This window comes from Pectinophora gossypiella, unplaced genomic scaffold (assembly GCF_024362695.1).
Source record: "Pectinophora gossypiella unplaced genomic scaffold, ilPecGoss1.1 Pgos_58, whole genome shotgun sequence".
Classification (NCBI taxonomy): Eukaryota; Metazoa; Arthropoda; class Insecta; order Lepidoptera; family Gelechiidae; genus Pectinophora; species Pectinophora gossypiella.
The window spans coordinates 213,339-240,144 of NW_026063268.1; the positions used below are offsets into that span (position 1 = coordinate 213,339).

Genomic DNA, 26,806 nt, shown 5'->3' on the forward strand with positions numbered 1-26,806 from the left:
TTCTCAGGAATGTGCGTTTCCTCAGGATGTTTTCCTTGACTGCTGAATACGTGAAAGATTTTTGTCATAGTTTAGTTGTAATTTTCCGCCTATCCCACCAGGTTGATGGAGAAGCGCGCCGGCAGCAACTACATGATGATTCTGACTGTGGGCGGGGACCGCCACTTCCTCATCTGGGGCCACCCCCCTGAGTCCGCGGGCTCAGTGAAGACAATCTGCTACATCTTCGACCCTCACCTCATGAACGAGGTCGGGGAGCCGTTCGAACACAAGTATAACACGTGAGTCCAGCTTATTCATACATACATACATAAACTCACGCCCGTAATCCCTAATGGGGTGGGCAGAGCCACAAGTAATCAAAGACAACTTGCAGCCACTGTTGATACGATGTCGTAAGCTGGATATGATGAACCTTATTCAAATTCAAAAATATCTTTATTTAGTAGGTAACATAGTTACACTTTGAATCGTCAATTTTTACATAACGAACGTCTCATCCGCCTAAAACTACTGCAGCTTCTTACAACACTTAACACTTCTTATCTCTTGTGGTTTGTGGTTGTAACCTGTATTGGGCTGGTATTCCCTTCGCGGGTTGGAAGGTCAGACAGGCAGTCGCTTCTGTAAAAAACCTGTCCTGTCAAATCTTCAGGTTAGGTTAGCGGTGTGACAAACGGGTGCTAAGGAGATGATGATGGTGATCTCTGGTGGTTGCGGGATCAACGACTGACCTTATCAACCCTGGTGTCAGGGTTACTATTGAGACGCCAGATGTAACTCATGTAACGACTACTCATTTCAAGCTCCATTTAATCTTCTTCTTCTATCGTGTGGATTGTGAGGTGGATTACCAACTCCATCAAACCTGGTGTCAGGGTTATTACTGAGCCGCCATAGGCCCCTGACATCATACATGTAACGACTACTAACTTACATCAGTAAGTAATAACCGGGACCAACGGCTTAACGTGCCTTCCGAAGCACGGATCATCTTACTTTTTGGACAATCAGGTGATCAGCCTGTGATGTCCTAACCAAACTAGGGATCACAAAGTGCTGCTTTTGCTGTTGTCCAGAAAGGTCTTATGTCCATCTACGTTGTGAAAAGGCAATAAAGTTGAGTTCAGAGATGATGAGACGTGTCTTGTATTTTCTCGTGTTTCACAGCAAGGCCATGTGTTGCGTCCCCAACTGGGGCGCAGGCGCGTTCCTGCGCTACCCCGGGATCACGTCGTTCGTTCTCGATTTCTGGAACTCGTACGCAGATCTGCACTCGGCCAGCAAGACCAAGCCCAAACCGCCTATCACTCTTACGAATATTGAAGTAAGTACCTTTATCTTTTGAGACGGGTGTTTTACCAAACTTCATTCAGACCAGCCGGATTAACATGTGCGACTTGATAAGATTTTGTCACGGTCGTTTTATCGACTCGAACGACATTATGTCGTTTTGTCAAAAATATACGGAAATTTTCACTTGATATCAACTCAAGTCATGGTCTGAGTTATCCCTCAAAGTTTTCGTTACGATGTCACTAACACCCTGTTTCATATCGCTATCAATAAAATTATACCAAGAACTTTGGCGGCTTAATAATAACTCTGACACCAGGGTTGATGAGGTTGGTATTTCACCTCACAACCAGAAGAAGATAGGGGGTAAGCCTATTGCCATGAATCGGGCATAAACCCTTGAAACCACGTGATATTAACATATACATAAACAGCCTAAATACGTCCCACTGCTGGGCACAGACCTCTCCTCAATCAACCGGAGGGGGTATGGCGCATACTCCACCACGCTGCTCCAATGCGGGTTGGTGGAGGTGTTTTTACAGCTAATAGCCGGGACCAACGGCTTAACGTGCCCTCCGAAGCACGAAAACATCTTACGTTTTCGGACAATCAGGTGATTCAAGCCTGAAGTCTTACCAAACAAAGGACAGTCTCACAAAGTGATTTCGACAATGTCCCCGTTGGGAATCGAACCCGGACCTCTAGATCGTGAGCCTAACACCACTAGACCACGGAGGCTGTCGTGATATTAACATTCTGTTTATAATACACTTTTGTTTCCGAGGTGGTGCAAAGGGAACCATTGATCCGGGAGCCGAAGTACGATCTGGACCTGAAGGCTCTGAAGGTGCATTGCCAGAGCGAGTGGGACAGCCTCAACATCAACGCCCTCATTGACCAGAAGAGATACCATGTAAGATGACATCATACATGCATAATAAAATAAATAAATAAAAAAAGAATTATCAAAATCGGTTCATACACGACGAAGTTATCCCCGAATAAACATATAATATACAACATACACAACATATATATATATAACATTGTTTTAAGTTTACGCGGTTATTATCATAATTAAAACACATAATAACGGGTTCTTACCGCGTTTAAATGGGAGTCTCAAATCCCCATTTAAACGCGGTAAGAACCCGTTATTATATTAAACACGGCCGAATTGAGAACCTCCTCCTTTTTTGAAGTCGGTAAAAAATAGTTTATTTCTTATATATATATATATATATATATATATATTATATTATTATTTATTCGGCCGAATTGAGAACCTGCTCCTTTTTTGAAATCGGTAAAAAATAGTTTATTTCCTAACCTGTTACAATTTAACAAATATTTTGGTTAAGTACTACATTGTTTTAAGTTTACGCGGTTATTATCATAATTAAAACACATAATAACGGGTTCTTACCGCGTTTAAATCAGGGAAATATAACTAACTACCGATATTTGGACACTGTTGCAAGTGCCATGAATGAAGTGTGTTCCGATATCAAAAACATAAAATAAATGTCCATATCCGTAACCGTATCCGGTATAATAATCATTCTTAAATCCGTATCTGAAATTTCATATCCATAACATCCCTGGTTGATACGACGTAAGCTGGATAACATCAACGTGTTAACGTGTCCTCCGAAGCACGGAATCATCTTAATTTTTAGGACAATAGGGTGATTCAAGCCGCAAACCAAACAAAGGACAGTCTTACAAAGTGATTTCGATAAAGTGACATCGGGTATCGAACCCGGTCCCCTAGGCGAGGCCAACGCTCTAACCACTAGACCACGACATTTATTCCAGGGTAAATATCCTCTGGCTTCGCTGAGTGCGATCAGCCTGGCGTCATCTCGGAAGTCTTCCAGAAGAAGAATGAGAGACTTCTTCCAGAAGACGGTTTCTGAGGTGAGTAACTCAAGTGGATATCGTACATCGCCATGTCGTTTTTTTTTGACATGACTTATTGTAGATTTGCCGCAGATGGCATTAGGACAAATGGGGAGTGCTGAAGGCTCTCACCCGGTACAACGTTTAAGACAACAGGCCTGAGGGTGCCCAGTTGTGCGTGAAAGTCGGCTCAGGGCGTCGTCTGAGAGGAAAAGTATTTGAATGAATTAATCGACCCTAGAGGGTCGATAGCGATAAGCGCTGATTGAGGGAAATCGTCGACCACGCCCTCGGGTGGGTATCGGGGTCCTGAAGTGTTTGGTGTCGCGAGCCTCTATTGCTAGGATATTTCGTCCATATACCAATTTTAGATTATCATTTTATAATACGTAGGCTACTTTCCAACTAGTCAAATCAGTTACTTTTTACTGAACGTCAATACAGGAAATTAATAAAAAAAAAAAAAAATAAAATAAAATAAAATAAAATAATTTTATTTCAGACAGATGCCCATATTTGTTATTTGTTTTTAATACATGGTATTTGTTTTAAAGAGTACACTGTGGCGTCTTAGAAAAACGAGACAAAATGTATCTCATTACATTTTTCTTTATTCATAAATAAGTTAAATTGAAAAAAAGAAAACGTTTTTTGTCCCTTTAGATCTTAACTACGAGAGCGGACCGTTGCAAACCCTACGTCGGCTACCACGATGGGAACAGTTTATAGCTGTCACTGTTTGAACAGGCTTTCTAAAAAATAGGGTTGCCTCACCTAATCCTGGAGCGTTTTATGTACGTTGTCCCAAGTACTTGGGGTTGTTACAAGCACTTGGGGTTGTTCCAAGAACTTGGGGTTGTCCCAGGAACTTCGGGTTGTTACAAGTACTTAGTGTTGGCCAAGGTACTTGGGGTTGTCCCTAGTACTTGGTGCGATGTCCCAAGTACTTGGGGTTGTCCCTATTGAGACCCCAAAGTGAGAGGCAAGCGTTCTACCAACTGGGCGCTCTACTACCATGACTTATAAAAACAAAAATCAATAAGTACAGTAAAATATTACCTCTTCTTGGTGGGAAGGTCATTGGTGTTTTTGTGTTCCATAGCCACCGCCTGTGCCCCCCATCCAACCAGAGAAACCGCCTGCTGCCCCCACCAATGAACAGATCATGCAGCTAAGAGGGGAAGACTTCTTCCTCCACTGCCCGAAGGCTGACGCTCACACCTTTGGACGGTTAGTGGAAGTACTGTTTTACCCCGAAGATGTAGACAAAAGTGTAAACATAACTGTGGCGTACCTAACTAGTTGACCAGTTAGTTCCGTCCACATGCAACAGATGGCGCCACCATTGAATAATGCAGTCCTGAAACGCGCTATCGAAGTTTTACACAGCGTGACGCATATATACGACTTTCAACATAACACGTTGGAGCGTCGATCCTTAGTCAGTACCAACTTGTGGCTAGCGGGGTGCTACGCTCTGTTCGGTACCACGACAACATCCTTTGGCGGCTGCACACCCTCGCCGCCAAATGACCAGTTGTGGCGCCATCTGTTGCACGTGGGCAGAACTAGCTGATGAACTAGTTAGGTCCGTCACCAATAACATAAGTTGACTATATACCAATGAGGTCTTCTTATCGTGTGGTGTCACTGGTCGTCAGGGTTATTACTGAGCCGCCAAAGGCCCCTGAAATGGCTCTTGTAACGATTACATTAGTAAGTAGTAACCGGGACGAACGGCTTAACGTGCCTTCAGGTGATCAGCCTGTAATGTCCTAATCAAATTAGGGATCACAAAGTGATTTTTGTGATATGTCCCCACCGGGGTTCGAACCTCGTTCGGATAGTGAGCCCAACGCTCAACCACTGGACTAATGAGGTAGTCAAGAGGTCATTCATACATCGTAAGCTGAACTAAGTACCCACACCTCACTGAGCTTTCTATAGTCTTTCCTCGCCAACTAAGTTTAAGTCTCAAGAAATAGGGGGCGTGCCTGTTGTCATTAACCGGGCACAAGTTCTGAAAACCTCGTGACGTCAATTATCTACGATGCCAACAATTCGAAAACAAAATCGAAAATCATTGGTTTAGGACCGTGATGGATTCTCAAGACCTCAATGCGAGTCAAGAGTTCTTCCAACAGGGCTGACAACACCGACCTGTAGGTGTTCCATCCATCAAGGATTTGTGATGAGAAATCCATCATGTTCTTTATGTTCCCAGAGACGACCTGATCCCCCTTCCGAAAGAAGAGGTCATCCTGCACAGTCCTGTCGAAATAGCAGACAAGAACTATAACTCCCAGTTCACACAGCTTGACGTCGAGAAGTGGATACTGCGAGCTACCAGGCACTTCGCTAGTTATCGGTGAGTAGTCTTCTCTTCTTCTAGTGTCAGGAGAGATTGAATTACAACACCCGATTCAATTTCGGAGTTCGGTTCGGTTTTGTTCTTCAGGGTTCTGAACCCAAAGAGTTTTTATAGTATACACTTCGGCGAGTGTGCGCAGGAACTTCACGAATTAATTCCACTCATTCCATTCCATCCTTATGATGTGGATATACCACCAATTCGCACTAAACGTTTTGCCTCTTCCTTTTATTATATCCTGCCTGAGTAAGTGTTGCTCTCCCATTATCAACTCCTCACCAACACCGGTTCCCAGGTGGCATAGCCGAGCTGCATAGTGTGACGGATGCGGCAGAGACTTGGCTGAGGGACCTAAAACTGGATATATGTTCCACGCAGGATTTTTTTAAATCAACTCCTGATTATGATCATCAGATATCAAACGTTTAAAAACTTCACGGGTGTGGCGTGCTGTGTGTCGGCGTTGGCTCTACTACAGCGCATGCGTGCGCGCGCCTGGAACGAAGATACCTTGGACGAGACCCTCGATCTAGGATACAATCTGTTCAGGGTACGTACAAGATGACGCTGCTCCTCAAGGTCCTCAATGTCTATCACCAGCTGGCTGCATATTTGCATCGAGGGTAGATTTTCATACATGACTTAAACAGCTTATAAATGTCCCATTGCTGGGCAAAGGCCTCCCCTCAATCAACCTGAGGGGGTATGGAACATACTCCTTTTTTTTTTTTTTTGACGTGACTTATTGTAGATTTGCCGCAGATGGCATTAACTACTTGGCCGGACAAATGGGGAGCGCTGAAGGCTCTCACCCGGTACAACGTTTAAGACAACAGGCCTGAGGGTGCCCAGTTGGGCGCGAACCTCGGCTCAGGGCGTCGTCTGAGAGGAAAAATATTTGAAAGAATTAATCGACCCTAGTGGGTCGATAGCGATAAGCGCTGAATGAGGGAAGGAACATACTCCATACGCTGCTCCAATGCGGCTTGGTGGAGCAATTTGGTCTAGTAGTCCGGGACGAACGACTTCACGTGCCTGAAGCACGGAATCATCTTACTTTTCGGACAACCTGCAATGTCTCATCATCTTACTTTTTCGGAAAAGTGATTTTCGACAGTGTCCCCATCGGGAATAGAACCTGGAGCTCCAGATCGTGAGCCCAATGCTCTAACCACTAGGCTATGGAGGCTGTTACTTTGATGTATTTAAATAAACATTATAATAAATATTTGCAGGAGTCCCTGTTAGAACGAGGAGGTCCAATCCGAAGATTGGTGCTCGGAGAACTGAAGGAGAACTTCAGGGTTAGGGACAAGGAATACAAACATAAGGTTAGTATTTATGAAGATCTACGTATAAGTAGGTCTATGATAAGCAATTGAACGTTCAAAGGGAGAACTGGTCAATGAAGATTTGGCAGGTCCGGTTTTTTACAGAAGCGACTGCCTGTCTGACTTTCCAACCTGTGAAGGGAAAGCCAGCTCAATACAGGTTAGGCCACATACCTCCTAAACGCATTTTTCGGTGAGGTTCCTCACGATGTTTTCTTTCACTGAGCACTAGATGAATTGAATTCGAAAGAAAAAACGAAAATCAGTGGTTAGGTCCGTGCTGGGATTCAAACCCGCGACCTCACAATGAGAGTCAAGGGTTCTTTCAACTACCACGGCTCAATTGATGTGATGGAAAGACGAAATTGTCAATGTTGATATTTAAATTCGCCTTATAAATATAAGGCAGGCAAAGATCTGAGGACCATACAGCTTTGACTTTAGTAATTTTATATTTGAAATTCACGATCAGAATAAGCCTAAGCCTTGTCTTCAGTTTTCAATCTCTTTCCTTTGTTGTCAATATTGTGACAAAATATGACGTTTACTTTATGAGGAGCTCGGTGGCGCAGCGTTAAACGCGCTCGGTCTGCGATTGTTGAAGTTAAGCAACTTTCGCAAAGGCCGGTCATAGGATGGGTGACCAAAAAAAAACAACAAAAAAGTTTTTATCTCTAGCTCCTCCGTGCTTCGGAAGGCACGTTAAGCCGTTGGTTTCGGCTGCATTGGCAGTCGTTAATAACCATTAATCCGCACTGGGCCCGCGTGATGGTTTAAGGCCCGATCTCCTTATTCATCCATAGGGAAGGCCCGTGCCGCAGCAGTGGGGACGTTAATGGGCTGATGATGATGATGACGTTTACTTACAGTATGAAATAAAAATAAGGTAGATTTTTGGTCATGATTGATGATTGATTAAAAGAGGTAATATAGCTTATACTGTTCACTGTTTTTGTGTTGCCAGGAAAGAGGAATTGCCGTGTGGGGCAAGTTGATATCAACAAATCCAAAGGTTTTCGATTTGTGTAGGGGGATCGAAGCCTTCTTCAAGGAAGCGGATTCTGGTATCCTACAGGTGAGAAGACTTACTTTTTGATGTTTTTAAAGCTTTAATAGTTGACAATATCTGGATTGAGGCAAGATCGGCATATGACGGAGTTCCCTCTATTAATGTAGACGGTTTTCCTAACTATTGAATTTTAAAATTGAAAATTTCACGCGGGTATAAATTCTATTTATAAGCTATATTCCTGCATTATGTTTAACGAATACATTAATTGATCAATAAATACTTAACTTACGTGATCAGAAAAACTTCTGAAAATCCTCCGATTTGTCACTTTTTTGATAAAAAGTCCGCCACTGGCCACTGCATTCTACAGCGCGAAATTTAAAAAAAATGCAGGACCGATATTGGTCAAACCATGTATAAGAAGACCAGGGGCCTGTTTAATAAAACTTACAATTGTAAATTACAATGACAATTTGATGTCCATTGCGGAGTGTGTGATCACGAATATTTTGCAGTTTCATATTAGCTACGCAATGAACATCAAATTGTCGTTGTAATTCACAATTGTAAGTTTTATTAAACAGGCCCCAGGTACGCTCAAAACTGACAGCAAGCATTTTCAAGGTTTGCCCAGCTGACGTCATCCGACCCTGCGTTTTAATGCTATCACTTTTACGCATTTTGGTTTTCTTATACCATGGTAAGCCCAATGGTCAACCATATACTCACGAGTAGATTGTTAGCTACTAATGAAGCTGTTTTGAAACCATCAGATCCCTGGAGAGTACGAGACGGCGATATGGAACGAAGGCGGGAAATATTACGTGTACCATCCGTGGCCAGCTGATAGATATGGCACGAGGGTTAGTATTGTTAATAGCCATAGCTGCGTCCCATTACGTGTCCTGGTATTCCCTTCGCGGGTTGGAATGCCAGACTGGCAGTCGCTTCTGTACAAAACCTGACCTGTCAAACCTTCAGGTTAGGTAAACGGACTCTTGAGAACGGTAGAACCTTGCCAAACACAGGATTCAGATCGTTAAGTCATGGGTATCAATCTCGGGTTGAGCTTTGAATCACTGAATCCGAATTCATTTCCGAAGATGATGGTTGTAAAAAATCTTAACCATGACGAAACCTACATATCGGAGAAAGGCTAGTTTATCCTTCAGGCTGGAAGGTCATGGTTAGTCTGTAAAAACAGGACCTGTCAAATCTTCAGGTAAGCTGACGCTGTGAGAACTGTAGTGAAATGATGATGGAGTCTATAAATAATAGATTGTTGTGTTTTATCAAGATAGAAGCTTGCAGAATCCGGGATAGCCCTGTTTGGAGAACGCTTGGGCTGTTAGCCAGACTGGTAGCCAGAGGTGTACCTCTGCACCCCTTAGGGAATAGCAAGTTGTACCCTTTTTACTTGAGGAGCTCGGTGGCGCAGCGGTAAACGCGCTCGGTCTGCGATTGTTGAAGTTAAGCAACTTTCGCAAAGGCCGGTCGTAGGATGGGTGACCACAAAAAAAATAGTTTTCATCTCGAGCTCCTCCGCGCTTCGGAAGGCACGTTAAGCCGTTGGTCCCGGCTGCATTAGCAGTCGTTAATAACCATCAATCCGCACTGGGCCCGCGTGATGGTTTAAGGCCCGATCTCCCCATCCATCCATAGGAAAGGCCCGTGCCCCAGCAGTGGGGACGTTAATGGGCTGATGATGATGATGATGACCCTTTTTTACAGGTAAGCCTGCAAGGTGGCGGCAAGGCCTGCCTCCTCTACTTCACCCGGGTGACACGACTCTGTGAATATTTCATGGACAACGTACGTAACCTCAAGAGGAAGCCGTTCAGCATCTCTGAGATCGGAGTGTTCGAGCTCGGGGAGCGCCCTGAGCCTGTCAACAAGATGACGCGTGAGTAACATTTCTTTGAACGGCCTCCGTGGTCCAGTGGTTTGAGCGTTGGGCTCACGATCTGGAGGTCCCGGGTTCAAATCCCAGTGGGGACACCTCAAGAATATCACTTTGTGATTCCCAGTTTGGTTATAGGACATTACAGGATCACCTGATTGTCCGAAAGAAAGATGATAAGCCTTTGGTCCCGGTTACTACTTAACCCAACGCTTAACCACAGGACCTCGGAGACTTTTTCGCAAATATGTAAAAACGACAGTTTTTTCCTAATCTACAGCTGACAATCGTTAAGTGAATATTTGGGTTAGAATCCCGTCCGAGTGAGAATATCGCTTAGATGGCATTCAGATTTTTCATCCCAGGATTTTGTCACCCGGGCAGCATTCTCGGCAGCGTCCATAAATTCCTGCTTTCTTATGTTAATCATGCTGTCTCGTTCCAACAGCCGTGGCCCCTAGCCGATGGATAGTCCGCGGCAACTTCCACGAGGGAGACGAAAGGTTCCCAGAAGACCACCGCAACAAGCAGGCGACACCGACGTCCATCGCCGCCATCGCCATGGCCGAGCTGATTGACCCCGCTGAGTGGACTCCTGCTGATATCAATGAGGTGAGTGTCGTCATCCGTATTCTAAGATGGTAACTCGAACCCCGACTCCGTCCTCAAAGGTGACCTCGTGTTCAGCTCAATATGAGTGAACCAAGTGAACTCCCGCTGATATTCATGACCTGAGACGTAAATTGTGTGTATTCTGAGATGTTTTTGTAAATGTTTGTTGTTTTTTGTTGTTGTTTCACATTCAGGAAAATTTCAGGGCAAAATTTTTACCCGGATGTTTATTGTTACTATTTCCTCAAAGGAAGATGAGACGCTATTGCACCTGCTGTGCAGCTCTCAGCTGAGCTGTGAGGCTCTCATACACAGTAGAAGCTTGCCACTGGCGGCCATTTAAGTGATCCCCAGGAAGTCATGGAGCTTCCTCTCAAAAACACATGGATTTCAAATAATAATAATAAATGCTCTATTTGTTCCACAGTGCCTGGTCCGCGGTGATATTCTTTACGAGAAAACTATGGAACACCTCGACAAATTGGGTATAAACTTCGAGACGCCTGCGAAGAGCGAAGAGAACGAAGGTGGTCAGTTTGGTCTTTTTTATATTTTTGTTTGTTGAGCCGTGGTAGTCCAGTTGGTAGAACGCTTTTAAACTCTTACTTTGAGGTCGCAGGTAATTGAGGTGTATTGGGCTGGTTTTCCCTTCGCGGGTTGGAAGGTCAGACGGGCAGTCGCTTGTGTAAAAAACCGGACCTGTCAAATCTTCAGGTTAGGTTTAGTAAGCGGACCCTGCGAAAAACAGGATAACGCTAGAGAGGTGATGATGATGGCTTCTACGCTGGATTAATTAATTCATGTTAGGATCATAATGGTTTTTTAAAACATGATCTGTGAAATCTTTAGGTTAGATTAGATCAGGCTTGTCGCCAAGGGTGAGAGCCCTCAGCAGCTCCGGCCAAGTAGTTGATGCAATGTTGTTTGTGGCAAATCTACAATAAGTCACGCTAAAAATACGTGCTGAGTAGATAGTTGATAAAAATTGAATTGGGTTTTCAGGCGAGGAAGAGGAGGTGTCGTCCGGCACCACAGGAACCCTAGCAGCGGCTGATGTGCTGCCTCGTTTCCAGATATCAGAGTACGACTGCATTGAGACTGATATCATGGACAGCCAGTTTAGTGGTGAGTCAGTGTGTGAAAGGCATCCACTTCTTGCTTCAGGTATAAAAACCTCCCGAAAACTCCCACAAACATCTGAACACTCAGTAAATTCAGGGCATTGGTGAGCCAACAAGGATGTACTGGGAAATGGAGGAGGCATTCTGTTAAATGAGGAGAAAAACGAATAGAGCATTTTTATGAATGAGCTAGAAATGTTTCTCATCACATGTAAATTTCAACTTCCAGGCCAGCTCAGCCCGGAACCGGGCAGTGGCGTGATGTCTCTCAAGCAGTCGCTAGCGGCGCTGTTCAAGGACAACAAGGCGGGCGTGTTCACGGCGCGCGGCGGGTCGATGGCGGTGTGGAAACATGACAACCATCTGTACATGTTTGATCCACATGGCTGCGATGAGAACGGTGAGTGTGATAATTGATGAGATGATGACTGATGAGATGACCAATGATGGTGAGTGATTGATGACTAATGGCTGATGAGTTGACGTATGATGACTGATGACAAATAATGACTGATGATGGCTAATGATGAATGATGATAAGTGATGATGACTGATGACGAATGATGACCGAGGACGAATGATAGTGCCTTATGATGAATAATGAGTAATGACGAATGATGGCTGATGAAGAATAATTGCTGTTAACGAATGGTTGATATATGAAATAGAATGGTTGATAATCACGAACGTCTAGATAAAATGACAAAATGATGACTGATGAATGACTGTTGATAAGTGATGACGAATGATGATTGATGACGAATGAGTGAGAATCCAAAGTGCACCCAACTCCAATGGTATAGCTTGTCTTGTTCCCCGCCACAGGGCTCCCGTCGGATGACACCCGCGCTGCCGCGTGTCTCGTCCGCATGAAGAACAATATCAATGAGCTCGCTGACGTCATCATGGGTAACCTGGGCCCCGGCTCCGATGACAGCTTCAATCTGTCGCCGGTCGACATCATCGCCAGCAAGCTCAACGCTGAGATTGGCGCTCCTGAGACCAAGCTGGAGGTGAGGAAGACCAGGGCGGTTGAAAAGACCACATTGAACCAATAGCATAGAATAAGGAATAACACTACGTATAGAACGGCAACTCTCCGCTCCCCAGCAGCGAGCTAGGTTTACTTCAAGAAAATCTGCCTATTGACAAATTCTCGGCTGGTTGATTTCAGTTATTCCTCTATGACTTTGTCTTTCAGAACAAAGCCTTCGAGTGGCTCAACAGAGGCACCGCACAGATCCTGATGGGCCCTCGAGGCGAGAACAGCGCTATTGGCAAGTCTGCTCATAAGGCCAAGTTACCGGTAAGCATATTTCAATCAGCTCGTGACAACATACTTCAGGACCTCGAGATTGACCCCTTTTGATTGAGAATTCAGTACGTTTTGCTATCGACCAACTAGGGTGACTGAGGAATCTGAACTCTCTGATTTGACTCTCTCTGAATCTGACTAGGGAATGCAATCCCGACTCCAATTCCGCGGGATTGGAAATATCAAAATCAATAAATGAAAAGTTTGGATGGCTGAAAACGACGAAAACTGCTTGTTTGTGCAGAGAGGTTAATAAAAATATATTTTTAGAAAGAAAACAAAATCCTTTATTCTTCAATATTCAGAAGCACGGATCATCTTACTTTCGGACAATCAGGTGTTCAGCCTGTAATGTCCTAACCAAACTAGGGATCACAAAGTGAATTCTGATTATGTTCCCACCGGGGAACCCAGTACCTCCGGATCGTGAGCCCAACGCTCAACCACTGGACCACGGAGGTCGGTATAAAGGTGTAAAGGTCTGACATGATCGTCGTAATGCAATATGACAGGAGGATGACCTGGCTGGCCGCACGTTGGCGCTGCCAGCATGCGCCGCATTCACAGCTGCCACAGACGCCGTTCCTCCACCTGGCATGCACCAGGACCACATGTTCAACTTCTTGGGTGAGACATTTTGTTGGTTTTAACACAACATCATAGAAGGGCATCTACAAGGAAAGAGAGGAAGGGGAAGACCAAGATGCTTACATGGAACAGATTAAAGAGAAGGTGGAGGTCGTGTCATAAGGAAGTGAAGGAATTGGTCTTTGATAGATAAGAATGGAGAATGCTACACCGAAAAGAGCGTAGCTCTTGAGTTAGTGATGATGAACATTAGCTCACAACTATATTTCCCAAATTGTTTTTTTTTATTATCTTTATCTTTATCTTTTTACCTTTGATGGGTTTGCTCTTGGCCCTAGATTTGCCCGAAGGCATTGACGAGGCCTAAGATTGTCTGGAAGAGATCGCACTTAGCGATAAGGCCACCTTTGCCCACCTTTGAATAAGTTTATCCTGTAAACTAGACTAGATTTCGCGTGGTTCGCTCGCTGCTAAAGCAGCTCGTGTGTCGTGTATTTATTCGAATCTATGTATGGCGGCCATCTTGTTTATCCGTCATTTTTTTTACGGCGTTAGAATTTGACCAAGACTTAAATAGGTCTCATGAAAATCAAAAAGCTCCAGATGCGTAAGGTTTGCCAGGCCGTAGGTTGCCTTCCTGACTGTAAATTTGTGTTCAATAAAGTGTTTCATTCAGATCTCCCTATCCATCCATAGGGAAGGCCCGTGCCCCAGCAGTGGGGACGTTAATGGGCTTGTGGCGGCTTGACAATCGTGAAAACCGTCGGCCAATCAGCGGTCGTTTCCCGCCCGCGCTCCCGCACACACACGGGAGTCGGGAGAGAGACAAGAGTTTGACAGTACGATATAAGAAGTGGAAAAAGGAACTGGCTAAATGTGTGCGCTATTTATGGTAGATGAATGATTGGTTAGTTAAGTAGTTAAAAATGGTGGACTGTGAGAGGTGCAATAAACGTTTTGGACGTAAAATTTTGTGTTGTGATTGGAACGTACCCAACTGAACGAGACAAGGTAAAGAGGGATTCAGCGGGCACGCACCGCTGCCATCCCCAAAGACTGATCATGATGAAAGTGTTTCATTATTACTACAACCAACAGAGGCTGGCTCCGAGTACTACAAGAACCACGTGAAGAAGACTGGCCGCAAGGATATCAACGTGGAAGATCTGTCGGAGAAGTTCGAGATGGGTGTCAACACGTTCTCCATAGAGGTGGGCGAGTCGACGCGCCTGCCGCTGCGGCTGCCTGACAAACTTGGAGTGAGTGTGCACTTCATTGTAATGATGATGATGATCTCCGACCGATTTCGAATACATCCCGCTTAGGGACGGTACTGAAAAGTATTTTTATTATTATTATTATTTTTTTAAGGAAAAACATACAGCTTAAAATAACACATGTATCAATGACACACTTAAGGTTCCCATAATCTGCAATAGTCCTACACGAACCGGGGATTGTCTTTGGGTGCACTCCCATAGTGCATACAGGGATAATCGCCGGTTGGTGTCACACCACATTTAGATTAAACTGTCTTAAGGGGCCTCTACGTGTTGGCTTCGGCCCCACGCACGCCTTCCAAAAGTCCGGGCCTCCATAGGACCGAGATATGAAAAAGACATACAATAATAATAAAAAAGTTTATTTAGGTAAAATCTACGACACACATATACATTTAAAACATTAAAATAATAGACATAATAGTAATAATATTAGTGAGTACAGTATATCTTTGAGTACTTACTCTTCAGTAGTCAGTTCAACTTACTAATAACAAACAAAATAAAGAAAGAAACAAAACACGTACTTATTTTAAATCAATTTAAATAGATTTTTTTTTATGCAGCTCTTTCTTTTATTCTATTTTTGTATCGGCGTCCGAAGGACGTAATATACGATCCCGACGACCCGATTACTCTAACCATAGAGGCAGCCAACCAGCTCGCGACACCAAACACTTCAGGACCCCGATACCGACTCCGCCGGCGTCGACGATTTCCCTCATTCAGCGCTTATCGCTATCGACCCACTAGGGTCGATTAATTCTTTCAAATATTTTTCCTCTCAGACGACGCCCTGAGCCGAGGTTCGCGCCCAACTGGGCACCCTCAGGCCTGTTGTCTTAAACGTTGTACCGGGTGAGAGCCTTCAGCGCTCCCCATTTGTCCGGCCAAGTAGTTAATGCCATCTGCGGCAAATCTACAATAAGTCACGTCAAAAATAAAAAATCCGACCGATTTCGGCCCTGGCGACCACTTCGACTCCTAGTCGGCGCGACGCTGATGCGCCCGAAGATGACTTATGTAGCCTAACTTTACAGTGAACTCCCGCGCACATTGAGGCTACGTGAGCACACCGTTTTGGTAATTATAATAAATAGCGGCAGGGGGACGGCCTTCAACTCTAATAAATAATAATTAAACACTTTATAGCACACAAATTTACATTAATAAATAAAAAAAACCCTATTTCACAAAAGGGCAATATGCTACTTGACAGCCTAGTCAAATAAGATACTTTTTACAAAACGTCAAAACGAAAGTTTTTTTTGAATTTGTATGGAAAAAGCGTGGTACTTATTTTTACTTAATCCACTAATAAAATTCGATAGGAGCTCGGTGGCGCAGCGGTAAACGCGCTCGGTCTGCGATTGTTGAAGTTAAGCAACTTTCGCAAAGGCCGGTGATAGGATGGACCACAAAAAAAAAAGTTTTCATCTCGAGCTCCTCCGTGCTTCGGAACGCACGTTAAGCCGTTGGTCCCGGCTGCATTAGCAGTCGTTAATAACCATCAATCCGCACTGGGCCCGCGTGTAGGTTTAAGGCCCGATCTCCCTATCCATCCATAGGGAAGGCCCGTGCCCCAGCAGTGGGGGCGTTAATGGGCTTATGATGATTATGAAGTCGACAAGTAAAATGAGATTGATTTTTGAACATCTTAGACTGACTCCTGTTTCTGGATTAGCATTTTATAATTTATCTTTGACCCAGTGAAGTACTCTATTTCCCGTTTGGCCTATTTCCCAAGCGAGACTGACTCCGACATGGACTGTTTCTAAAATCTGACGCTCTTGTTCATTCACAGGAAGGCGGTGGCGAAGAAGAAGAGGAAAACGAAAGGGAGCTCGGTGAAGGGGAAGAAATGCCTAAAGAGGAACCAATGAAACGTAATGATGTTGATAATTTGCTTAGGCTTTGGAAGTTTAATGGGCTCAGCTCCTCTATCTAACTCAGTTCCGTAAAAGTCGTCAGTGGGTTAACTTCCTCGTAAGATCTACATATCCGGCTCATATCTTCTATCGTGTGGGTTGTGAGGTGGAGTACCAACCTCATCAACTCTGGTTTCAGGGCTATTATTGAGCCACCAAAGACCCCTGACATGGCTCATGTAACGACTACGTACTTACATCAGTAAAGATCCTTTCGAAGCACGGATCATCTTACTTTTGGACAATCAAGTGATAAGCCTGTAATATATTAAGCAAACTAGGGATCACAAAGTGTTTTTTGTGATTTGTCCCCATTGGGATTCGAACCCGGCACCTCCGGATCGCGAGCATAACGCTCAACCACTGGACCACGAGGCCGTTATATGTCGGGCTGATGATGAATATGATGATGATGATGAATATGACATAGGGATCAAAAAAAATATTATCACGTGCTCAGCGGTGAAGGACAACATCGTGAGGAAACCCACATTCCAGTAACCTAACTTCTATTGGGCTAGTTTTCCCTTCGCGGGTTGGAAGGAGACAGGCAGTCGCATCTGCAAAAACCGTACCTATCAAACCTTCAAGTTAGGTAAGCGGACCCTGTGAAAAACGGAATATTGCTAGAGAGATGATGGTAAGCAGAGACTATGGAATTCCATTTGTTTCGATCCTGACACACTTCTCTTGCTTCCTCCACACACAAACCCATGCGGTATACGGTCTTCACCTAGCTACCTTCTTCAACAGAGATGAAAGACCTTCTCTTCAAGATGTGGTACGATACGAGCAAGCCGACGACGGTGTCTCTGCTGCTGGGAGACTACCACCAGCTGGGATTGTGGATGGCAGCTGGTGGCAAGGTGGTGGCGTTTGATCCTGCGCCCACGCTGCATAAGGGGCTGCTGACGCCGCAGAGGATTAAGAAGGGTAAGTTCTTTGTGCATGGCTTATCTATTAAGAAGTACATGAACTGGCGAACTTCGTATTACCCTTTTCCACGTTTTCTCATCGTTTAAACCTTCCCTGGACTTCCACGGATATTTCAAGAGTAAAATTAGCCAAATAGGTTCAGCTGTTCTCGAGTGACTAACGAACAGTCAGAACATTGTCAGTACTATTCAGAGGCGGAGGACTGGAGTCCTAGTACGAAACTACTCTGGGCGCCAAACCACTCGCGTCAGACAGAGAAATGCGGGGCGGAAGGCAAGAGGAAAACCACTACCCATTTCTCCCAAAAAAGGAGCATGGAGACTGCTACACCGAAAAGAGCGTGGCTCTTAAATTAATGATGATGAACATTTATTGTGCAGGTGACGAGCTTCGTCTCCAGCGCATCAAGGATGAGATGACAGGAGAAGGAGGTGGCGAAGAGGAGGAAGATGAAGAGGCTGGTGGTGGTAAGATCATTTCACGGTGGTAAAGTCATTGTCGATTGTCATCATCTTTTGCAACTTGGTTAAACGCCCAGGGCGGGGACTCTTTTTTTTTACCTTTGATGTGTTTGTTCTTGGCCCCAGACTTGCCCAAAGGCATTGACGAGGCCTAAGATAGTGCCTGTTCACTCTGACCTTGAAAGCACCCGGGTTATATGCATTAGGAAATACAGAAGACGGCAGAGAATTCCACTCCCTAGCAGTGCGCATAATGAAGAACGATGCGAGGCGCTTTGTGTGAATAGTTGGGGGTTACCAAATAGGGATGGAACCCGGCCGTACGTCTGGGAGTCCGAAGATAAGAGAGGGATGGTGGAATGAGCTCGTGAAGATCGCGGGCACACTCTCCGAAGTGCAGTCTGTATACCGACAAACTGGCATCTTTTCGATGTGCTGACTTGTCAAGAGCAGAGGGTTCAAATCCCGTCAAAGGTCATGTTTCGATCTTTCCTTCCTCTTAATAATCCTAGCGCATTAGGTCAATGAGGGACTGTCCAGGCTACGTTTCTCAAAAACAATATAGATGGCGCTGTATAGATTTTTCTTCGTTTAACCTTCTAATTTCAAGGATGACAAACATATGCATGATGATCCTTTTTGTTACACATAACACAATTACATCTTCCACCCATTATTATTCTGATCAAAATAAAGAGAAGTAATATATGTAGCAACATAATTCTATTTTATTTATTTATTTATTTAATGTTCGGAGAAACAACAGCTATAATTAATTTAGTAGCAACTTATGGTAAAAACAGAAAGCCAATTATAGTTCCTCGCAGATAGACACATAACATAATGCATAAACATAATGTGATGATGTGTGATGTGATGTTTTTTTTTTTTTTTTTGACGGTGTGTCTATACATAATGTGATCAAGCAACATTTATTTTTATTTATGCTTCTGCCATTACGCCATTACATTGTCATCATAATCATCAGCCGTACGACGCCCACTGCCGGGCATAGGCCTCCTCAAGGATCTCCACGACGATCGGTCCTGCGCTGCCCGCATCCAGCGGCTTCCCGCGAACTTTACCAGATCATTACACCAGATCATCAGATACATTGTATTTTAGAATAATTATGTTCCCGAGTAATGAGAAAATAGGTAAGTAAGTACCTAATTAACATAACATCCTCCGTGGTCTAGTGGTTAGAGCGTTAGGCTCACGATCTGGAGGTCCGGGTTCGATTCCCGATGGGGACATTGTCGAAATCACTTTGTGAGACTGTCCTTTGTTTGGTAAGGACTTTTCAGGCTTGAATCACCTGATTGTCCTAAAAAGTAAGATGATTCCGTGCTTCGGAGGGCACGTTAAGCCGTTGGTCCCGGCTATTAGCCGTAAAAACACCTCCACCAACCCGCATTGGAGCAGCGTGGTGGAGTATGCTCCGTACCCCCTGAGGGGAGGCCTGTGCCCAGCAGTGGGACGTATATAGGCCGTTTATGTGTAAGTACCTAATTGTCACGTTAAAGCTGTACAGCGCCATCTATATTGTTTTTGGTGAACGTATCCTGGGAATTCCCTCATGTTCCTCCAAATGATGATCAGATTTTAACGTCTACTTATTTATTTATTTATTTATTTATTCATGGAACTCCAACACAGTACATTTCTTACATGACATTAATTTTTTTTTTTTTTGCGTGTACAATTTCGAAATGCACGGCAATTATAGGAGTTCACCCCATTTTCGAAATTATATCCACATTACAGAACGAAGTAAATTTAAAAAGAAGGTAAGTAAGTTATTGGTGCTAATTCCTGTAAATACCATCTAATTTTATTTTAAGTTATATCTGTCATTTTCTTATCCGCCGAAAAGGAAAGGGACGGGTAATTGACAAGCATAAAATTTATGGAACAAACGTCAATTTTAAGCACAAATCTAAACCAACCGCCTAAAAATTTTACATCAGTCAATAACCCGACACATTCATTTACTCATTCTTCCTAAAATTAAGAGCTGTGAATCATCCGTCCCTTTCCTTTTCGACGGATATGAAAATGACGGATATAACTTAAAATAAAATTAGGCGGTGTTTGCAGGAATCGGGGCCACTAACTTAATAAAATACGCTTTAAAGCGGCCAGACTGTCACCAAATATATCTACTGTAGAATTTTTACTTTGACAGTAGTTGTACTGTATGCACATTCTTGCTACTGGAGACCTTCGTCCGAGAATGGTGCGTGATGCAGGAAATACTTATTGATACTTCTACTTTCAGAGGGTGAAGCTTTACCGGAACCGGAACCAGAGTTCGTCCCTCCAGAGTCCTGTCCTGTGCTGATGGTGTTTGCTAGTCCTGGAGAGTTTATTGATAAACTCGGTGAGTGACCTTCTTGACGTGCTAGTAAACGGCCTTCGTGGAGCATTAAGAGCAAAGAAAGATAAGAGCATTGGTCTCCCTGGAGACCCTGGGTTCGTTTCCCGGTTGGCACATATCATAAAAACTATCTTCTTAGCGTTACCCCGTCTTCACAGGGTCCGCTTACCTAACCTTAAGACCTGACAACCTGACAGGTCCGGTTTTTTTACAGTAGCGACTGCTTGTCTGACCTTCCAACCCGCAAAGGGAAACCTAGCCCACGACAGGTTAGGTCTCCGAAACGCATTTTTTGGGTACGTAGGTTTCCTCACGATGTTTTCCTTCACCGCTGAGCCACGTGATAATCATTTACGATACAAACATGGATTCGAAAACAAATGAATGCGATCTCACATTGAGAATGAAGCGTTCTTCCAACTGGGCCACCACTGCGACTCTTTCGTTTAATCTATCATCACCTATCATCACCAGCCCATTAACGTCCCCACTGCTGGGGCACGGGCCTTCCCTATGGATGGATAGGGAGATCGGGCCTTAAACCACCACGCGGGCCCAGTGCGGATTGGTGGTTATTGACGACTTAACGTGCCTTCCGAAGCACGGAGGAGCTCGTTAAATCTAACAAATGATTATTTCTGATTTTCAGTGGAGAAGGGCGGTTTGGACAACAAACAGATGATTGCGCCGTACTGGTTGTACCCAGTTACGGTGACCAACGAACTCACCTCCCTGCTGAAGGAGAAGAAGCCTGGCGCCAAGGGAGACGCTGAGGAGGGCGAAGATGTCGCTGCCGGTGAGAATACCCCGATACCCGGCGCTTATCGCTATCGACCTGCTAGGATCGATTCTTTTCAAATATAAGTAATCCTGTCATACTACGCTCTGGGCTGAGGTTCGCTCCTCGACTTCCTTAGACCTGCTGAGTTTTGTACCAGGTCAGAGCCCTCATCGCCATAATGCCATTTCCGGCAAATCTACAATAAGTCACGTCAAAAAAAAGGGTGTAGCTCACATTGGTGTCATATCATCTGTACTCCTGAATCTGATGTCCCGGGTTCGAGTCTCGGTTCCCACATATCACAAATGTGATCTCTAGTTTGGTTAGGAAATTGCTAGCAGATCACCCGATTGTCTGAAAGTGAGGTGAACCGTGCTTTGGAAGGCACGTTGTTCCGGGTTACTACTGACTCCACTCTCACCCTTGTCCCGCTCGGGTCCTCTGACTTCACGTCGATGACTCATATTACGCGTCGGGAAACACAACACCAGCAGCATCAGCCAGCATCAGTGGATCAGCTACCACCACTGCTACCTCGTGAACGGTCCATCTAATACCAAACTTTCTCGTCCAGAGGAAGAAGCTTTGGTGGAGCCCCTGGATGACGCCGCGATGGGCAAGTATTTCATGAGGATGGGCCGCACCGTCGCCTCCGTCAGGGGCAGGGTCGCGCAGAATGAGAACTACTTCATGGACAAGCCTAACCGGGATAACCAGGTATTATGAACTACGTGGTATTATGATCCAATCTGGTCTACAAGACCCCACTGCTGGGCAATGGTTTCCCCTTCCTCTTTCCATTTTTCGCGGTTGAGTGCGTACTCCAGCCAGTCCCTCCAGTGTCCAAGTCGTCACGCCATATCTGTCGTGGTCTACCACGACGCCTGTACCCGTCATGAGGCATCCAATGCGATGACTCGTGACATGTTCTACTGGTCGCCAACTACCAGGCCAGGCACCTTGGCCTGACGGGGTGCGTCCCCGAGGTGGTCAGCAATATGGGAGGATTGTCAGATTTCCCTGGGGAATTAGGCTGGCTGGAGTGATCCAGTCGTTTCTGGTGTCACGCAAAATAGGCGCTCAGACGTGGAGTTGAGGGAAACGGCCCGCGTATACCAATACCATTTCTCTTTCCTTCTCTATTCTTTCTTCTCTATTCTTTCTTCTCTTTTGTGTTCTTGCAAATCAATGGTTGGTTATTACCCCAGGACGCAGCGAATGCAGTAATGGGCATAGTCGTTGACAACATAGAGCCCTACGTTCATTGGAAGCCGTCGCTTATAGACGGTGTCTTGAAGTATGGCGACCGCTTATACACGATGTCGGTGCCTTCCGCGCGACAACGGCCTAGACTCGTGCCTTCTGAGGTGCAGAAGGAGTTCCACGTCACCAACTTCAATGTGAGTACACACATACATACATACGATCACGCGTACCCTAATAAGCGTTCTTTCAACTGGCCTGCTCACTTCAGGACCCCGACACCAACCCCGCCGGCGTGGTTGACGAATTCCCTCAATCAACGCTTATCGCTATCGACCCACTAGAGTCGATTAATTCTTTCAAATATTTTCCCTATTAGACAAAGCCCTGAGCCAAGGTTCGCGCCCAACTGGGCACCCTCAGGCCTGTTGTCTTAAACGTTGTACCGGGTGAGAGCCTTCAGCGCTCCCCATTGTCCGGCCAAGTAGTTAATGCCATCTGCGGCAAATCTACAATAAGTCACGCCAAAAAAAAACTTCAATACTCCTGCAAATTTACTGGTTATAATGTATTGAAAGCCCATGGTGCCAGCTTTACTGGCATTGATTTTGATAACACTTGTTTGGCTGTCAGGTAAAACTTGAGGTGGAAGGCAACGTGGTGAATGGGGATGTCAAAGCTGGCGATACTGGTGGCGTGCTGAACCTCAAACGAGGGTTGAAGAAGTTCTTCGAGGCTGGGGTAAGTTTTTTACTGTTATTTGTCACAATTAATGGTAAGAGCTTTGACTCACATTTGGTAGCGAGGGTGTACTGCTAAAGGATATTTTTATGGTACCGAACTAAGCCACAAGTTGGTACGGTGTTATGTTTGGAAGTTGTATATATGCGTCACGCTGCGTAAACTTCGATAGCGCGTTTCAGGACTGCGTTATTGAATGGTGGCGCCATCTGTTGCATGTGGACGGAACTAGCTGGTCAACTAGTTGGCTTCACCGCACACGATCTGACGGATCCAAGGCACTTTCCATGCCACATTCCCTAATAAAAGTAATAATATAGATGGCGCTGCATAACGCGGCCTTCATTTATCCTTCTAATTTTATGGATTTCAGACATATGCATCGTTAATTCAAATTCAAAAATCAAAAATATCTTTATTCAATAGGTAACATAGTTACACTTTGAATCGTCAATTTTTACATAACGAACGTCTCATCCGCCTAAAACTACTGCAGCTTCTCACAACCTGTATAGCCGGGGAAAAGAAGCTGCAAGAAAAACCTCGGCACAGGGCCGTAGACGTTCTTTAAAAAAAAAAAATGTTTGTGTTATTGGGTATTAAATAAAATGATGACCATTGTTATTACACCAAGGTACAACACATCTTCCACCCATTAATCTTCTGATCAAAATAAAGAGTAGCAATATAGGTAATAATAACATAATTCTGTACAAATCTGATCCAAATATCACGCAACATATAAAGTCCCTCACTTGGATAATATAGTCGTGAGCTTACGGTTTGCTCCTTGGTCTAGTAGTTAGAGCGTTGGGCTCACGATGTGGAAGTCCAGGTTCGATTCCCGATGGGAACATTGATTGCATCACTTTGTGAGACTATCCTTTCTGGCATGGACATTGCAGACTGAATAACCTGATTGTCCAAAAAATTAAGACGATTCCGTGCTTCGGAAGCTTCGTTAGTTGATCCTGGCCTACTAGCCGAAATACCTCCAGTAACACGCAGTGGAGGAGCGTGGTGAAGTACGGTCCATACCCCCTCCGGTTGATTGAGGGGAGGCCTGTACCCAGCAGTTTATGTACGTTATGCTATGTTCTTTCACTTGCCTTCACCAGCACAAACATGGCGTGATCTGCGCGAAGGACTACTGCGTTGGGGTGTGGAAGGCGGCTGACGACAAGGCTTTCTGCTACTGGGACCCCCACAGCATTGGCCCCACCGGGAAGATATCCCCCGGTGGAGCTGCTGGCCTGGTGCTGTTCTCCACCCTGGATGAGCTCGCCGAGACATTCAAGCATAATATTGATGAGCTGGCGCGCCCGGGAACTAACAAGTTGGTCAAACTCGTCAAACTGCGTTTAGAAGCCCCTCCTTATTTAAGCATGATAGTTGCCTATTCACTTGACCACCATTCAAATTCAAAAATATCTTTATTCAGTAGGTACATAGATACACTTTGAATCGACATTTTTTACATAACGAACGTCTCATCCGCCTAAAACAACTGCAGCTTCTAACAACCTGTATAGCCGGGGAAAAGAAGCTGCAAGAAAAACCACGCCAAAGGGCCCTAGACGTTCTTAAAAAAACTTTTTTTTTTTAATGTTCCTCTTGTAAAACCTCTTTATTGATACTAAGGACAGTACTGGCTGCATATTTTGTTCAAATTGTCCGTTTTTGTGCGCTCTGGGGGATTAAAATGGCCACATCGAAGCAATTCATCTAAGAAAGCAATATTGCAATTTGACATATGCCCATAAAAAAGTAAGTGCGCAATGCAAACAACTGTCAAATAGCAATATTGCTTTCCTAGTTGAATTGCTTCGATATGGCCATTTTAATCCCCCAGATCTTACTTGTCTTTTGCGCCTTTTTAGTTTACTTTTTTTACAGCACATCACTCATCGTGAGCTCAAGTATGTTACGTATTATGTTATGTTGTTTAAACTTCTGCCTTTCCACCAGGTATTCGATATCAGCTGTGAAAGTCTTCTGGGAGTTCGCGAAGACGCCAAGCCCGGTGTCGCCGCAGGGCGCGGTGCCCGACGAGGGCTACGAGTGGAAGGTGCTGACTGCTTACGTGGAGACCGCCAGGGGGCGCACCATCCTGCGCGGTAGCCGCCCTGCGGACCTGAACAAGTTTGTATTGTTTACGTCTCTGACCTCTTCAAAAGCGTAATATGTCTTTAGAGAAGTATTTCAGGGCGTCTTTTCTTGAGAGGTCTTTCGAAGCATCGTTAAAGAGTTTAAAGACGTCTTTTATCGAAGCGTCTTTCATCGAGGCGTCTTTCGTCGAAGCGTCTTTCATCGAGGCGTCTTTCATCGAGGCGTCTTTCGTCGAAGCGTCTCGGCATCTCTCACCAAGAAGTCTTTCGTCGAAGCATCATTCATCCAGGTGTCTTTCGTCGAAGCGTCTTTTATCGAGGCGTCTTTCGAGTCATCTGAGGCGTTTTCACTTGCTCGTGGCTTGTCTTTGGATGCGTCTTTCAAATCGGTTATCACTTGTCATAGCGAGTGTGGTGGGGTTTGTGATGTTGGAGCCCGTTTCTTAGTTATGGCTATAACACAGTTGGCTGGACCATGATATACGGTAATGCGGCTCACCACCTATCACGTTGGTCTAACAGAAAACTCGGGGAGGTGTGGGTACTTAGTTCATCTTGTGATGGATGTACCTGTGACTTGCCCAATTGGGATATAGTCGTCTTCTTTCTCTATTGTGAGGGTTGTGAGGCAGATTACCAGCTTCATCAACCCTGATGTCAGGGTTATGATTGACTCACCAAAGGCCACAGACATGACTCATGTAACGACTACGTACTTACATCAGTAAGTAATTACCGAGACCAACGGCTTCACAATCATCTTACTTTTGGACAATCTGGTGATCAGCCTGTATTGTCCTAACCAAACTAGGGGTCACAAGTCACAAAGCAATTTGTCCCTATCGGGATCTAAACCCGGGAACTCCGGATTGTGAGCACAATGCTCAACCAGTGGACCACGGAGGCTCTCGTATGCTTATGTTATGTTTATGCTGTATCCCAGGTTCATCAGGGATGCTCTACTGCAGTCGTCGGCGAGCGCGATCGTTGCCGCGTGCATGTCTCACGTGCGCCGTCCGCATCTCTGGACCAGGAAAACTGTACGTATAAAGTAGTATAAGAAACAATCTAAACTAACAGCGCCATCTAGTGGTTGGCGATGGGACTACGTAGAAGACGAATTGACGCATTGACAACGCAACGGTAATACTACTGAGGGAATATAGGTGGCGCTAGAGGTGACTGGATAAAACAGTGTAACCGTTACTGGCTGATTTTTTATATACTGTGTGTGTGTGACGTGTATCTTGAACTGAGTTCGAGTAAAATAACTTTATTCCATTTCTGAACCCCTCTAATACTAGATGGTGCGATTGCTACAGAAGCAGCTTCGCGTGTGTTGTGTTACATTCCTATATCAACACGAATAACATTTATTCGAAAATGTCCCACCTACCTCTAACAGTTGAGCAAAATATAGAATACTTTGTAAAAGTATGGCGGCCATCTTGTTTTTCCGCCATTTTGTTCTTTTTCACGGGCGATAAAATTTGGCTAATGTTTAAAGACGTTATAAGAAAAAAAAATGTCTAGGTTT

At 44.7% G+C, this 26,806-nt stretch overlaps 1 protein-coding gene across 1 annotated transcript in view; it reads left to right on the top strand.

Moving 5' to 3' along the window:
• The window catches only part of LOC126381498 (uncharacterized), a 52,802-nt gene that overhangs the window by 6,007 nt on the left and 19,989 nt on the right, over window positions 1–26,806 (top strand). Inside the window, exons 9-38 of the mRNA XM_050030978.1 lie at window positions 102–281; window positions 1,171–1,327; window positions 2,084–2,212; window positions 3,118–3,219; window positions 4,304–4,431; window positions 5,426–5,569; window positions 5,987–6,122; window positions 6,808–6,903; window positions 7,868–7,978; window positions 8,689–8,778; window positions 9,647–9,818; window positions 10,264–10,427; window positions 10,855–10,957; window positions 11,430–11,552; window positions 11,778–11,948; window positions 12,374–12,561; window positions 12,750–12,854; window positions 13,376–13,490; window positions 14,550–14,710; window positions 16,536–16,617; window positions 17,413–17,592; window positions 17,976–18,062; window positions 20,338–20,439; window positions 21,086–21,232; window positions 21,792–21,934; window positions 22,426–22,617; window positions 23,054–23,161; window positions 24,280–24,497; window positions 25,130–25,303; window positions 26,213–26,309. Of these exons, the coding sequence (XP_049886935.1) occupies window positions 102–281; window positions 1,171–1,327; window positions 2,084–2,212; window positions 3,118–3,219; window positions 4,304–4,431; window positions 5,426–5,569; window positions 5,987–6,122; window positions 6,808–6,903; window positions 7,868–7,978; window positions 8,689–8,778; window positions 9,647–9,818; window positions 10,264–10,427; window positions 10,855–10,957; window positions 11,430–11,552; window positions 11,778–11,948; window positions 12,374–12,561; window positions 12,750–12,854; window positions 13,376–13,490; window positions 14,550–14,710; window positions 16,536–16,617; window positions 17,413–17,592; window positions 17,976–18,062; window positions 20,338–20,439; window positions 21,086–21,232; window positions 21,792–21,934; window positions 22,426–22,617; window positions 23,054–23,161; window positions 24,280–24,497; window positions 25,130–25,303; window positions 26,213–26,309 (4,105 nt within the window). The remainder of the gene's footprint in view (window positions 1–101; window positions 282–1,170; window positions 1,328–2,083; window positions 2,213–3,117; window positions 3,220–4,303; window positions 4,432–5,425; window positions 5,570–5,986; window positions 6,123–6,807; window positions 6,904–7,867; window positions 7,979–8,688; window positions 8,779–9,646; window positions 9,819–10,263; window positions 10,428–10,854; window positions 10,958–11,429; window positions 11,553–11,777; window positions 11,949–12,373; window positions 12,562–12,749; window positions 12,855–13,375; window positions 13,491–14,549; window positions 14,711–16,535; window positions 16,618–17,412; window positions 17,593–17,975; window positions 18,063–20,337; window positions 20,440–21,085; window positions 21,233–21,791; window positions 21,935–22,425; window positions 22,618–23,053; window positions 23,162–24,279; window positions 24,498–25,129; window positions 25,304–26,212; window positions 26,310–26,806) is intronic.